Source organism: Panthera onca, chromosome X, assembly GCF_046562875.1.
Source record: "Panthera onca isolate mPanOnc1 chromosome X, mPanOnc1 haplotype 2, whole genome shotgun sequence".
Taxonomy (NCBI): domain Eukaryota; kingdom Metazoa; phylum Chordata; class Mammalia; order Carnivora; family Felidae; genus Panthera; species Panthera onca.
Window position 1 is genome coordinate 63927003 of NC_138357.1, and position 15594 is coordinate 63942596.

A 15594-nucleotide genomic window follows, 5' to 3' on the forward strand; every position below is an offset into this window, starting at 1 on the left:
AAGCCATTGGCTGGAAAAATAAGAGAAAATCAGCATTTTCATGAGTTTTTCCCACCAGTGGGGCTCAAAGACTGGAATTTGGGAGGTCTGAGGGCCCATCTGCGATACAGTTGTGAGGGTGCAGCCCTGCTCCTGGGGAGAAGACAGTCAAGCATCTCCAGGGCAAATAGCACAACCTGCAGATTGCTTGGGGAACTGGAAAGGAGAATATTCCCTCTTCTTGCAGTACATCTATGAGAAGTGTCATTGCCTCTAGGGACAAGGGAGTCAGTGGGTGCCATTTCACTTCCCTGCCCCTCAGCATAGGCTCACAGACACTTGGTAAGTGCCGTTAACCTAGACACAGGCTGTTTATCCTGCTTTGCTTCAAATCCCATGCCTCTCTCCTCTGGCATGTCTGCCCTTCTGGATCTAACCTGTATCACTCCCAGCATGGCTAGACCCTCTCCAAGAAGATCAGCACAGGTTTCTGGAACACCAGGTCCCTTAAGTTTGCCATTTTGAAAGTCAGCAAGCTTGGCTATGATAGAGCCCAAAGCCCTAGCGCACTATGCTGCACTAGGTAGGCAAGCAACCTGGAGACAGTGTGAAAACAGCAATTGAAAAACACAGGATACACAAAGGAAAATTATTCACTCTTCTGGGAGGGCTTCCCTGAGAGCAGCGAGCACAGATTCCCATCTCTGCAGGTAAAGTAGCTGGCTGATGCCATTTCCCTTTCCCACTTCCTCAGCACAAACCAATTTCAGTAAACAGCAAAGCACTGTAAAATCGCAGCCTAACCTGCTTACACCAAGTCCTGCCACCTGCAGTCTGCTGATACTGCTTTTCTTAGGCAGATGTTCCTAAGGATGAACAGAACAGGCATCTTCCCCAGAAGACCAGCACAATCCCCTCACTCTCATACAATACAGCCTACTTAATGTACATTTCTGCAGTGCTTCAGTTCTAGTGGAAATAACATCAAGTCTCATTTATCAAGCTGACCAGAGCACACCTAGTTAAAACTCATCACACTCTGGCCAAGGTGTAAATGCTGTCCACTGTAGGCAAGAAGAGCCTCTACAGACAACTGGCTTGAGGGATAGGACACCTGAAACACAGCATCAGTTTGCACACAGCACATACCACAGACACATGCTGAAATGCCAGGCCCTGGACATTATATGACCTGACCTCTTCTAAATTTTTTTTTTTAACGTTTATTTATTTTTGAGACAGAGAGAGATAGAGCATGAATGGGGGAGGGGCAGAGAGAGGGAGACACAGAATCGGAAACAGGCTCCGGGCTCCGAGCTGTCAGCACAGAGCCCGACGCGGGGCTCGAACTCACGGACTGTGAAATCATGACCTGAGCCGAAGTCGGCCGCTTAACCAACTGAGCCACCCAGGTGCCCCAGTGATCTCTTCTTCTAAATACCTTCCTCACAGGAGCAGGAAACATAACAGGCTTTTCTAACACAGAAGAAGTCAGAGACATAGACAAAATGCTGAGGTGGAAGAATTCATCCCCCCCAAAAACAAGAAAAGGTCACAGCCAGAGATTTAATCAAAACAGGCAAGTAATATGGTTCATGTATAATTTAAAGCAACAATCATAAAGATACTTTCTGGGCTTGAGAAAAGAATGGAAGACATCAGAAAGACCCTAACTGTAGAGATGAAAGAAGTAAAAAAAAAAAAAAAAAAAAAAAAAAAAAAAAACAGGCAGAAATGCAAAATGTTCAATCTGAGATTCAAAACCGTGTGAATCTAATGACCACAAGGATGGAAGAAGCAGAAAAAATGAATAAGTGGTATACAAGAAAGAAGGGTGCCTGGGTGGCTCGGTTAGTTAAGCGTCCGACTTCAGCTCATGTCATGATCTCGTGGTTCATGAGTTCAAGCCCCATATCAGGCTCTGTGCTGACAGCTTGGAGCCTGAAGCGTGCTTCAGATTCTGTGTCTCCCTCTCTCTGTGCCCCTCCACTAGTCATTCTCATTCATTCATTCATTCATTCTCTCTCTCTCAAAAATATTTTGAAAAAGTGATATAGAATATAGAATTATAGAAAATAATGAGGATGAACAAAAGGGAGAAAAAAGAGTGATGGATCATGAGAGTAAACTTAGAAAACTCAGTGACTCCATAAAATGTAATAACATTCATATCATAGGAGTCTCAGAAGAAGAAAAGAGAACTAAGGGGGAAAAAGGTTTAGTTGTTAAAATAATAGCTTACAACTTACCTAATATGGGAAAGGAAACAGACATCCAAATCCAGGAGGCACAAAGAACTCCCATAAAAATCAACAAATGCAGACCAACACAAACACATATTGCAATTAAGTTTGCAATATATAGTGATAAAAAATTCCTAACAGCAAGATAGAGGAAGTCCCTAACATACAGGGGAAGACCCCTTAGGTTAACAGCAAATCTCCTACAGAAACTTGACAAGCTAGGAGTGAGTGGCATGATATATCCAATGTGTTGAATGGGGGAAAATCTGCAGCCAATGTTACTTTATCCAGCTAGGCCATCATTCAGAATAGAAGGAGAGATGAAGCATTTCCCAGATAAACAAATACTAAAGAAGTTCATGAACACTAAACCAGCCCTGCAAGAAATATTAAAGGGTCCTCTTTGAATGGGAAGGAAAGATCAAAAATGACAAAAGACTAGAAAGGAACAGAGAGAATTTTCAGAAACAATGACAAAACAAGTAATAAAATGGCAATAAATACATTCCTATCCATAATAACTCTGAATGTAAATGGACTAAATGCTCCAATAGAAAGACTTTGGGTGTCAGAATGGATAGAAAAACAAGACCCATCTATTTGCTGCCTACAAGAGACTCACTTTAGACCTAAAGATATCTGCATATTGAAAGTGAGGGGATGGAGAACTATTTACCATGCAAATAGAGTAGGTATACTTTTATCAGACAAATGAGATTTTAAACCAAACACTGTAAGAAGAGATGAAGGGTACTGTATCATAATAAAGGGGACTATCTAGCAAGAAGATCTAACAATTGTAAATGTTTATGCCCCCAGCACGAAACACCCAAATATATAAAACAATAACAAACATAAAGGTACTCATTGATAAAAATACAATAATAGTAGGGGACTTTAACACCCCACTTACATAGATCATCTAAGGATAAAATCAAGAAAACAAAAGCTTTCAGTGATACTCTGGACCAGATGGACTTAACAAATATATTCAGAATATTTCATCCTAAAGCAGCAGAATACACATTCTTTTCAAGTGCACATGGGACATTCTCCAGAATATATCACATACTAGCTCACAAATCAGGCCTCAACAAATACAAAAGTTTGAGGTAATACCATACATATTTTCTGCTCACAACTCTATGAAATTTGAAGTAAACCATTAAAAAATTTTGGAAAGACCACAAATACATGGAAGATAAACAACATGCTACTAAAGAATGGACTAATCAGTAAATTAAAGAAGATTTATAAAAATGGAAGCAAATGGAAATGAAAACACAATGGTCCAAACCTTTGGGATGTAATAAAATGGTAATAAGAGGAAAGTATATAGTAATACAGGCCTATGTCAAGTAGCAAGAAAATTCTCAACCTCACACCTAAAGGAGCTAGAAAAAGAATGACAAATGAGGCCTAAAGACAGCAGAAGTGAAATAATAAAATTAGAGCAGAAATAAATGACATAGACGCTAAAAAACAGAAGAGATCAATGAAACCAACAGTTGGTTCTTTTAAAATATTAATGACAAACCCACAGCCACATTTATCAAAAAGAAACAGAAAGGACCCAAGTAAGTAAAGTTACAAATGAGATGGGAGAAATAACCAAAACCACAGAAATACAATTATAAGAGAATGTTATGAAAAATTATATGCAACCAGAACAGACAACCTAGAAGAAATGGATAAATTCCTAGAAACATATAAGCTACCAAAACTGAAACAGGAAGAAATAGAAAATTTGAAGAGACCAATAGCCTACAAAGAAATTAAATCAGTAATCAAAAATTGCCCAACAAACAAAAGCCCAGGGCCAGATGGCTACACAGGGGAATTCTACCAAACATTTAAGGAAGAGTTAATACATATTCTTCTCAAATTACTCCAAAAAAAAAAAAAAAAAAAAAAGAAGAAAGAAAAGAAATAGAAGGAAAACTTCAAAACTCGTTCTATGAAGCCAGTATTACCCTTATTCCAAAACCAAAGACTCCACTATAAAAGCATTATGGGACAATATCCCTGATGAACATGGATGCAAATTCTCAATAAGATACTAGCAAATCAAATCCAGCAGTACATTAAAAGAATCATTCACCATGATCAAGTGGAATTATTCTTTGGCTGCAAGGTGTTTCAATATTCACAAATCAATCCGTGAGATGTACCACATTAATAAAAGAAAGGATATGAACTATACAATAGATGCAAAAAATGCATTTGACAAAGTACAACACTCATTCTTGATAAAAACTCAAAAAAGTTGGGAAAGATGAGACATACCTCAGTGTCATAAAGGCCATATACGAAAAGCTCAGAGCTAATATCCTCAATGAGGAAAAACTCAGACCTTTTCCTCTATGGTCAGGAACAACACAGGGATGTCCACTCTCACCACAATTATGTATGACAGTATTAGAAGTCCTAGCCTCAGCAATCAGACAACAAAAAGGTATCCAAATAAAGGAAGAAATCAAACTTTTACTTATTGCATATGACATGAAATCATCTATATAGAAAACCCAAAAGACCACCAAAAAGTTGCTCAAACTGATACATGAATTCAGTAAAGTATCAGGATATAAAGTCAATGTACAGAAATCTGTTGCATTTCTCTATGCCAATAATGAAGCAGCAAAAAGAGAAATCAAGGAATCAATACCATCTACAATTGCACTAAAAACCATAAGATGCTGAGGAATCATCCAAAGAGGTAAAAGATCTCTACTGTGGAAACTAAAACACTGATGATACAAATTGAAGAGGAAACAAAGAAATGGAAAGACATTCCATGCCCATGGATTGGAAAAATATTGTTAAAATGTTTATACTATCCAAAGCAGTCAACACATTTATTGCAATCCCTATGAAAATACCACCGGCAGTTTTCACAGAGCTAGAACAAACAATATTGACATTTGTATGGAACCACAAAAGATGCCAAACAGCCAACACATTTTTGAAAAAGAAAAGAGAAGCTGGAGGCATCTCAAATGTGGACATCAAGTTATATTACAAAGCTGTAGTGATCAAGACAGTATGGTACTGGAAAAAAAACCAGACATAGATCAATGGAAACGAATAGAAAACCTAGAAATGGACCCACAAATTTATGGTGAACTAATCTTCAGCAAAGGAAAAAATATCCAATGGGGAAAAGAGTTTCTTTTTTTTAATTTTTTTTATGTTTATTCATTTTTATTTTTTTTATTTTTTTAATAGATGAAATTTATTGTCAAATTGGTTTCCATACAACACCCAGTGCTCATCCCAAAAGGTGCCCTCCTCAATACCCATCACCCACCCTCCCCTCCCTCCCACCCCCCATCAACCCTCAGTTTGTTCTCAGTTTTTAACAGTCTCTTATGCTTTGGCTCTCTCCCACTCTAACCTCTTTTTTTTTTTTTTTTTTCCTTCCCCTCCGCCATGGGTTTCTGTTAAGTTTCTCAGGATCCACATAAGAGTGAAACCATATGGTATCTGTCTTTCACTGTATGGCTTATTTCACTTAGCATCACACTCTCCGGTTCCATCCACGTTGCTACAAAAGGCCATATTTCATTTTTTCTCATTGCCACGTAGTATTCCATTGTGTATATAAACCACAATTTCTTTATCCATTCATCAGTTGATGAACATTGAGGCTCTTTCCATAATTTGGCTATTGTTGAGAGTGCTGCTATAAACATTGGGGTACAAGTGCCCCTATGCATCAGTACTCCTGTATCCCTTGGATAAATTCCCAGCAGTGCTATTGCTGGGTCATAGGGTAGGTCTATTTTTAATTTTCTGAGGAACCTCCACACTGCTTTCCAGAGCGGCTGCACCAATTTGCATTTGCACCAACACTGCAAGAGGATTCCCATTTTTCCACATCCTCTCCAGCATCTATAGTCTCCTGATTTGTTCATTTTGGCCACTCTGACTGGCGTGAGGTGATATCTAAGTGTGGTTTTGATTTGTATTTCCCTGATAAGGAGCGACGTTGAACATCTTTTCATGTGCCTGTTGGCCATCTGGATGTCTTCTTTAGAGAAGTGTCTATTCATGTTTTCTGCCCAATTCTTCACTGGGTTATTTGTTTTTCGGGTGTGGAGTTTGGTGAGCTCTTTATAGATTTTGGATACTAGCCCTTTGTCCGGGCTAGTTTTTAGTTTTGTTGATTGTTTCCTTTGCTGTGCAGAAGCTTTTTATCTTCATAAGGTCCCAGTAAATACACTTTTGCTTTTAATTCCCTTGCCTTTGGGGATGTGTGGAGTAAGAGATTGCTACGGCTGAGGTCAGAGAGGTCTTTTCCTGCTTTCTCCTCTAAGGTTTTGATGGTTTCCTGTCTCACATTCAGGTCCTTTATCCATTTTGAGTTTATTTTTGTGAATGGTGTGAGAAAGTGGTCTAGTTTCAACCTTCTGCATGTTGCTGTCCAGTTCTCCCAGCACCATTTGTGAAAGAGACTGTCTTTTTTCCATTGGATGTTCTTTCCTGCTTTGTCAAAGATGAGTTGGCCATACGTTTGTGGGTCTAGTTCTGGGGTTTCTATTCTATTCCATTGGTCTATGTGTCTGTTTTTGTGCCAATACCATGCTGTCTTGATGATGACAGCTTTGTAGTAGAGGCTAAATTCTGGGATTGTGATGCCTCCTGCTTTGGTCTTCTTCAAAATTGCTTTGGCTATTCGGGGCCTTTTGTGGTTCCATATGAATTTTAGGATGGCTTGTTCTAGTTTCAAGAAGAATGCTGGTGCAATTTTGATTGGGATTGCATTGAATGTGTAGATAGCTTTGGGTAGTATTGACATTTTGACAATATTTATTCTTCCAATCCGTGAGCGGGGAATGTCTTTCCATTTCTTTATATCTTCTTCAATTACCTTCATAAGCTTTCTATAGTTTTCAGCATATAGATCTTTTACATCTTTGGTTAGATTTATTCCTAGGTATTTTATGCTTCTTGGTGCAATTGTGAATGGGATCAGTTTCTTTATTTGTCTTTCTGTTGCTTTATTGTTAGTGTATAAGAATGCAACTGATTTCTGTACATTGATTTTGTATCCTGCAACTTTGCTGAATTCATGTATCAGTTCTAGCAGACTTTTGGTGGAATCTATCGGATTTTCCATGTATAATATCATGTCATCTGCAAAAAGCGAAAGCTTGACTTCATCTTTGCCAATTTTGATGACTTTGATTTCCTTTTGTTGTCTGATTGCTGATGCTAGAACTTCCAGCACTATGTTAAACAACAGCGGTCAGAGTGGGCATCCCTGTCGTGTTCCTGATCTCAGGGAAAAAGCTCTCAGTTTTTCCCCATTGAGGATGATGTTAGCTGTGGGCTTTTCATAAATGGCTTTTATGATGTTTAAGTATGTTCCTTCTATCCCGACTTTCTCAAGGGTTTTTATTAAGAAAGGGTGCTGGATTTTGTCAAAGGCCTTTTCTGCATTGATTGACAGGATCATATGGTTCTTTTCTTTTTTTTTGTTAATGTGATGTATCACGTTGATTGATTTGCGAATGTTGAACCAGCCCTGCATCCCAGGAATGAATCCCACTTGATCATGATGTATAATTCTTTTTATATGCCGTTGAATTCGATTTGCTAGTATCTTATTGAGAGTTTTTGCATCCATATTCATCAGGGATATTGGCCTGTAGTTCTCTTTTTTTACTGGGTCTCTGTCTGGTTTAGGAATCAAAGTAATACTGGCTTCATAGTATGAGTCTGGAAGTTTTCCTTCCCTTTCTATTTCTTGGAATAGCTTGAGAAGGATAGGTATTATCTCTGCTTTAAACGTCTGGTAGAACTCCCCTGGGAAGCCATCTGGTCCTGGACTCTTATTTGTTGGGAGATTTTTGATAACCGATTCAATTTCTTCGCTGGTTATGGGTCTGTTCAAGCTTTCTATTTCCTCCTGATTGAGTTTTGGAAGAGTGTGGGTGTTTAGGAATTTGTCCCTTCCAGGTTGTCCAATTTGTTGGCATATAATTTTTCATAGTGTTCCCTGATAATTGTTTGCACCTCTGAGGGATTGGTTGTAATAATTCCATTTTCATTCATGATTTTATCTATTTGGGTCATCTCCCTTTTCCTTTTGAGAAGCCTGGCTAGAGGTTTGTCAATTTTGTTTATTTTTTCAAAAAACGAACTCTTGGTTTCGTTGATCTGCTCTACCATTTTTTTAGATTCTATATTGTTTATTTCTGCTCTGATCTTTATGATTTCTCTTCTTCTGCTGGGTTTAGGCTGCCTTTGCTGTTCTGCTTCTATTTCCTTTAGGTGTGCTGTTAGATTTTGTATTTGGGATTTTTCTTGTTTCTTGAGATAGGCCTGAATTGCAATGTATTTTCCTCTCAGGACTGCCTTCGCTGCGTCCCAAAGCGTTTGGATTGTTGTATTTTCATTTTCGTTTGTTTCCATATATTTTTTAATTTCTTCTCTAATTGCCTGGTTGACCCACTCATTCGTTAGTAGGGTGTTCTTTAACCTCCATGCTTTTGGAGGTTTTCCAGACTTTTTCCTGTGGTTGATTTCAAGCTTCATAGCATTGTGGTCTGAAAGTATGCATGGTATGATTTCAATTGTTGTATATTTATGAAGGGCTGTTTTGTGACCCAGCATGTGATCTATCTTGGAGAATGTTCCATGTGCACTCGAGAAGAAAGTATATTCTGTTGCTTTGGGATGCAGAGTTCTAAATATATCTGTCAAGTCCATCGGATCCAATGTATCATTCAGGGCCCTTGTTTCTTTATTGACCGTGTGTCTAGATGATCTATCCATTTCTGTAAGTGGGGTGTTAAAGTCCCTGGCAATTACCACATTCTTATCGATAAGGTTGCTTATGTTTATGAGTAATTGTTTTATATATTTGGGGGCTCCGGTATTCGGCGCATAGACATTTATAATTGTTAGCTCTTCCTGATGGATAGACCCTGTAATTATTATATAATGCCCTTCTTCATCTCTTGTTAAAGCCTTTAATTTAAAGTCTAGTTTGTCTTATATAAGTATGGCTACTCCAGCTTTCTTTTGGCTTCCAGTAGCATGATAAATAGTTCTCCATCCCCTCACTCTCAATCTAAAGGTGTCCTCAGGTCTAAAATGAGTCTCTTGTAGACAGCAAATAGATGGGTCTTGTTTTTTTATCCATTCTGATACCCTATGTCTTTTGGTTGGCGCATTTAATCCATTTACATTCAGTGTTATTATAGAAAGATACAGGTTTAGAGTCATTGTGATGTCTGTATGTTTTATGCTTGTAGCGATGTCTCTGGTACTTTGTCTCACAGGATCCCCCTTAGGATCTCTTGTAGGGCTGGTTTCGTGGTGACAAATTCCTTCAGTTTTTGTTTGTTTGGGAAGACCTTTATCTCTCCTTCTATTCTAAATGACAGACTTGCTGGATAAAGGATTCTCGGCTGCATATTTTTTCTGTTTAGCACACTGAAGATATCGTGCCAAGCCTTTCTGGCCTGCCAAGTTTCAAAGGAGAGATCAGTCACGAGTCTTATAGGTCTCCCTTTATATGTTAGGGCACGTTTACCCCTTGCTCCTTTTAGAATTTTCTCTTTATCCTTGTATTTTGCCAGTTTTACTATGATATGTCGTGCAGAAGATCGATTCAAGTTACGTCTGAAGGGAGTTCTCTGTTCCTCTTGGATTTCAATGCCTTTTTCCTTCCCCAGTTCAGGGAAGTTCTCAGCTATAATTTCTTCAAGTACCCCTTCAGCACCTTTCCCTCTCTCTTCCTCCTCTGGGATACCAATTATGCGTATATTATTTCTTTTTAGTGTATCACTTAGTTCTCTAATTTTCCCCTCATACTCCTGGATTTTTTTATCTCTCTTTTTCTCAGCTTCCTCTTTTTCCATAACTTTATCTTCTAGTTCACCTATTCTCTCCTCTGCCTCTTCATTCCGAGCTGTCGTCGTTTCCATTTTGTTTTGCATTTCGTTTAAAGCGTTTTTCAGCTCCTCGTGACTGTTCCTTAGTCCCTTGATCTTTGTAGCAAGAGATTCTCTGCTGTCCTGTATACTGTTTTCAAGCCCAGCGATTAATTTTATGACTATTATTCTAAATTCACTTTCTATTATATTATTTAAATCCTGTTTGATCAGTTCATTAGCTGTTGTTATTTCCTGGAGATTCTTCTGAGGGGAATTCTTCAGTTTGGTCATTTTGGATAGTCCCTGGAGTGGTGGGGGCCTGCAGGCCACTTCCCCTGTGCAGTGGTGTATAACTGGAGTTGGTGGGCGGGGCCGCAGTCAGACCTGTTGTCTGCCCCCAGCCCACCGCTGGGGCCACAGTCAGACTGGTGTGTGCCTTCTCTTCCCCTCTCCTAGGGGCGGGATTCCCTGTGGGTTGGCGTGGCCCATCTGGGCTACTTGCACACTGCCAGGCTTGTGGTGCTGGGGATCTGGCGTATTAGCTGGGGTGGGTAGGCAAGGTGCACGGGGGCAGGAGGGGCAGGCTTAGCTCACTTCTCCTTAGGTGATCCACTTCAGGAGGGGCCCTGTGGCAGCGGGAGGGAGTCAGATCCGCTGCCGGAGGTTTGGCTCCGCAGGAGCACAGAGTTGGGTGTTTGCGCGGAGCGAGCAAGTTCCCTGGCAGGAACTGGTTCCCTTTGGGATTTTGGCTGGGGGATGGCCGCTTGGCCGGAAGGCTGCCCCTCCACCCCGGCTCCCTCCCACCAGTCCGTGGAGCGCACCCCGCCTCGCCACCCTTCCTACCCTCTTCCGTGGGCCTCTCGTCTGCACTTGGCTCTGGAGACTCCGTTCTGCTAATCCTCTGGCGGTTTTCTGGGTTATTTAGGCAGGTGTAGGTGGAATGTAAGTGATCAGCAGGATGCGAGGTGAGCCCAGCGTCCTCCTATGCTGCCATCTTCCCCGGCCTCCTTTGTTTATTCATTTTTAAATAGAGCACACTCAGGGGTGGGGCAGAGAGAGAGGGGGACACAGAATCCAAAGCAGGCTCCAGGCTCTGAGCTGTCAGCAACAGAGCCCAACATGGGACTTGAACTCATGAACTGCAAGATCATGACCTGAGCCAAAGTCAGATGCTCAACTGACTGAGCCACCCAGGTGCCCCGGGAAAAGAGTTTCTTTAACAAATGGTCTTGGGAAAACTGGACAATAACATGGAAAAGAATGAAACTGGACCACTTTCTCACACCATATGCAAAAATAAATTCAAAATGGATGAATTACTTAAATATGAGGCAGGGAAATCATCAAAACCCTAGAGGAGAACACAGCCAGTAACCTCTATGACATTGGCTGTAGCAAGTTCTTACTAGATAGATCTCCTGAGGCAAAGGAACCAAAAGAAAAAATAAACTATTTGAACTTCATCAAGATGAACAGCTTCAGCATATCAAAGGAAACAATGAACAAAACTATAAGGCAGTCTTTGGAATGTGAGAAGATATTTGACATTGACATATCTGATACAAAAACTTGTAAAACCCAACACCCAGAAAACAAATAATATAGTTAATAAATAGGCTGAAGACATGTATAGACATTTCTTCAAAGGAATGTCACAGATGGCTAACAGACACATGAAAAGATACTCAACATCACTCATCATTAGGAAAATGCAAATCAAAGCTACAATGAGATATCACCTCACACCTGTCAGAATGGCTAAAATTAACAACCAGGAAACAACAGAGGTTGGCAAGGATGCAGAGAAAAGGGAACCCTCTTACACTGTTCCTGGGATGCAAAATAGTGAAGCCACTCTGAAAAACAGTATGAAGTTTCCTCAAAAAGTTAGAACTACCCTACAACCTAGCAATTGCACTACTAGGTATTTACCCAGGAGATACAAAAGTACTGATTCAAAGTGATACATGCACCCAGATATTTAGAGCAGCATTATCAACCCTAGCCAAATTATGGAAGGAGTCCAAATGCCCATCAACTGATGAATGGATAAAGATGTGGTATATATACAATGGAATATTACTCAACCATAAAAAAAAAAAACCGATAAAATCTTGTGGTTTGCAATATTGTGGATGTAGCTAGGGAGTGTCATGCTAAGTGAAATGTCAGACATAGACAAATACTGTATGATTTCACTCATTTGTAGTATTTAGAAACAAAACAGATGAACATAGGGGGAAATAAAAATAAGAGTGACAGACCAGAAAGTGGATTCTCAACTATTGAGAACAAACTGAGGGTTACTGGAGTAGAGGTGGGCAGTTTCATGCTCTAAATCGGTGCTGGTTAGTACGGGGGAGGGCATTTGTTGTGATGAATGCTGGCTGTTTTATGTAGGTGCTGAATAGCTAAATTCTTCACTTGAAGGTAATATACTATGTTAACTAACTTGAATTTAAATAAAAACTTGAAAAAAGAAAAAAAGGTAAACTGGGCTAGAACAGAGCTTAAGAAACTGATTCCATGCATTAAAGAGAGCTACATTACTCAGATTAAAATTATAAGTGAACATCATTGCTGATATTTTTCACATAACCTCATAGTTGAAGGCTTTATAATTTTAACATTATTGAGAGAACTAAATTATTTTCTGAAGTAATTTAGCTCCCTCTGGTGGTAAAAAAATATTTTTTTTAAAACATTCTTTTAAAAATTGTAGACCAGGTCACTGAGTGGCTCAGTTGGTTAAGCGTCTGACTTTGGCTCAAATCATGATCTCACGGTTTGTGGGTTCAAGCCCCTCTTTGGGCTCTGTGCTGACAGGTCAGAGCCTGGAACCTGCTTCAGATTCTTTGTCTCTCTGCCCCTCTCTCTCTGCCCCTCCCTCACTCAGGCTCTGTCTCTCTTCTCAGAAATAAACAAACATTAAAAAAATTGTAGACTAGTTCTGCGGCTGCTGCTGCTGCTTCTGCTTCTTCTGCTGCTCAGCTTCAGCTTCTAGTGCTTCTTCCATTTCTGCTTCTGTTGCTTCTTCCACTCCTGCTGCTTTTACTGTTGCTGCTGCTGATTCTCCTGCTCCTGCCCCTCCTGATCCTCCTGCTGCTGCTGCTTCTGCTGCTTCTGCTGTTGCTGCTGCTTCTCATGCTCCTTATCCTGCTCCTTCTGCTGCTGCTGCTTCTGATGTTTCTTCTGCTGGTTCTGCTCTTGCTGTTGCTGCTGCTTGTTCTGCTTCTGCTGCTTCTCATGCTCCTTCTGCTCCTTCTTCTGCTGCTGCTGCTGCTTCTGTTTCTGGTGTTTCTTCTGCTTCTGCTGCTGTTTCTTCTGCTACTGCTGCTTCTTCTGCTGCTGCTGCTTCTGCTCCGCCTCCTGCTCCTCTCCCGGTCCCTTCCTTTTCAACTTAGTTGGCATACAGTATAGTCTTGGCTTCAGGAGTAGAACCCAGTGATTCATCTTTTATATGTGATACCCAGTGCTCATCCCTAAAAGTGCCCTCCTTAAAGCCCATCATCCATTTAACCCACCCCCACCCCCACAATCCTCAGTTCTCTGCATTTAAGAGTCTCTTATAATTTGATTCCCTCTCTGTTTTTATCTTATTTTTCCTTCCCTTCCCCTGTTCATTTGTTGAATTTCTCAGATTCCACATATGAGTGAAATCATATGTAATCTGTCTTTCTCTGATTTCTTTTGCTTATTCAAATACCCTCTAGTTCCATCTACATTGTTGCAAAGCAGTGCTATCAACAAAAGCCAAATTATGGAAAGAGTCCAAGTGTCCATCAACTGATGAATGGATAAAGAAGATGTGTGTGCGTGCATGCATGTGTGTGTGTGTGTGTGTGTGTGTGTATAATGGAATACTACTCAGTGGTAAAAATGAATTTTTGTCATTTGCAGTTCTTTTTTTAAAGCAAAATCATAAAAACCATGTAAAATGTGATACCATTAAAATACAAGTTCTAATTTTCTTATTCCAGAACCAAGTGGCTATGCTGCTTCAAAAATGGCAGATGAAGCTGGGTAAGAAATTATTCGAGTGCTTTTGGATAATGTTGATTTAATATCTTTGGGTCTAAAATTATATAATGCAGATAAAGATATTTGTCTTTATGAGAAATAGAGTTAGATTTTTTACCCTATAATTTATTGTTGGAACATCCTTTGAAGCAGTCATCCAACATTTTGCCATGCTCATAAAATGTGGCTCTGCTTAGATCATCCTAATATCTTCTTAACAATCTCTGGAGATGCATTCATTTAGTTGTTGATAAGAAATGGAGGAAGGTGACTGAGGAGGGCAGGAGTTTTTAAACATTTCCTCAATACCTTCAGTATCTTCTGTGTTCAACATGTATCAAATGTTTTGATTTTTTAAACTAGATCTTCCAAAACAATTTTGCTGTGATTGGGCCATTAAGTTTTAAGCCCAGTTTGAGTCCTGAAATCTGAGAAATATGTGCAAAATATTCAAGGGGTTCAAAAGATGTCAACATTACATCATTGCAGATGGTCTTTTTTAAAAATGTAAATGACACCCTTTCTGGTACTGCTATTAGAAATAGAGTTTGTGTTAACAGGATGTTTATTTCAGGTCCTTCATGTTTGAGGGGAATAAGTTGATCATAATATCTATGCTATAGAAGTCATGTTATATCATTATTCTCTGGTATGTTATTTACTTCAAGAAAACATTGTATTAAATAACAAAAATACATTTTTCAAACACATAGAGTAAAACTGGGTGATACTAAATTTTATACTTTATCATCAAAGATAGTGTAATAGATTGAAATATAGTTTATATACCCTATTATTTTCTCCTGGGAAGAGAAGATTTGAAGACAGGTAGAAAATTTAATTGATGAATATTATTCTAGTGTCTAATGCCTGATTAATATGAACAATTAAGTTCATCAGCTCCTTATATCACTAATGAATCTTTAGTAAAATTAAAACACAGGTTAGTAAATCAGGTTTTCAGTATTTGAGAACAGAGCTGGGGGTTAGGTAGTACAGTATTTGGCTTTGTTAGTATTCTGATGTAGCCCACATACTGACAGGCAAGTAGCAGTAATGGTGACTTTTGTTAAGTATTATAAAAGATACCAAGGTATTGAGTATCAGAAGACTCCATGTTAGTAGTATGAAGCTAAGGACTTGTTTCTGTTCCTACCAAAGACTAAATAAGAAGATTGGGCTTGAAAATACAGCAAGAGAGGTATTGTAAAAGGGACATTGCCACATTATAGCTTTCCTGACCTTCAGTGGAAAACCAAGTTTAACAGACAACTTTTTGATAAGATTTAGAGAAGGATTTCTCAACCTCAACACTATTGACATTTTGGGCTAAATGTTCTGTGAATTTGTAGGATGTTTGGCAGCATCACTGTTCTCTACCCACAAGATAAAAGTAGCAGTATTGGCAGTATAAAATGTCTCCAGACATTGTCAAATGTTCCTTAGGGATGGGAGGTCAAAATTAA

General features: G+C 39.4%; 1 protein-coding gene across 1 annotated transcript in view; it reads left to right on the forward strand.

Annotated features, from left to right (window-relative positions):
* Positions 1 to 14638, forward strand: part of LOC145713616 (charged multivesicular body protein 1B2-like) — a 29214-nt gene extending 14576 nt beyond the window's left edge. Inside the window, exon 5 of the mRNA XM_081792498.1 lies at positions 14089 to 14638. Within this exon, the coding sequence (XP_081648624.1) occupies positions 14089 to 14125 (37 nt within the window). The 3' untranslated portion in view covers positions 14126 to 14638. The remainder of the gene's footprint in view (positions 1 to 14088) is intronic.
* Positions 14639 to 15594: the final 956 nt, after the last annotated feature.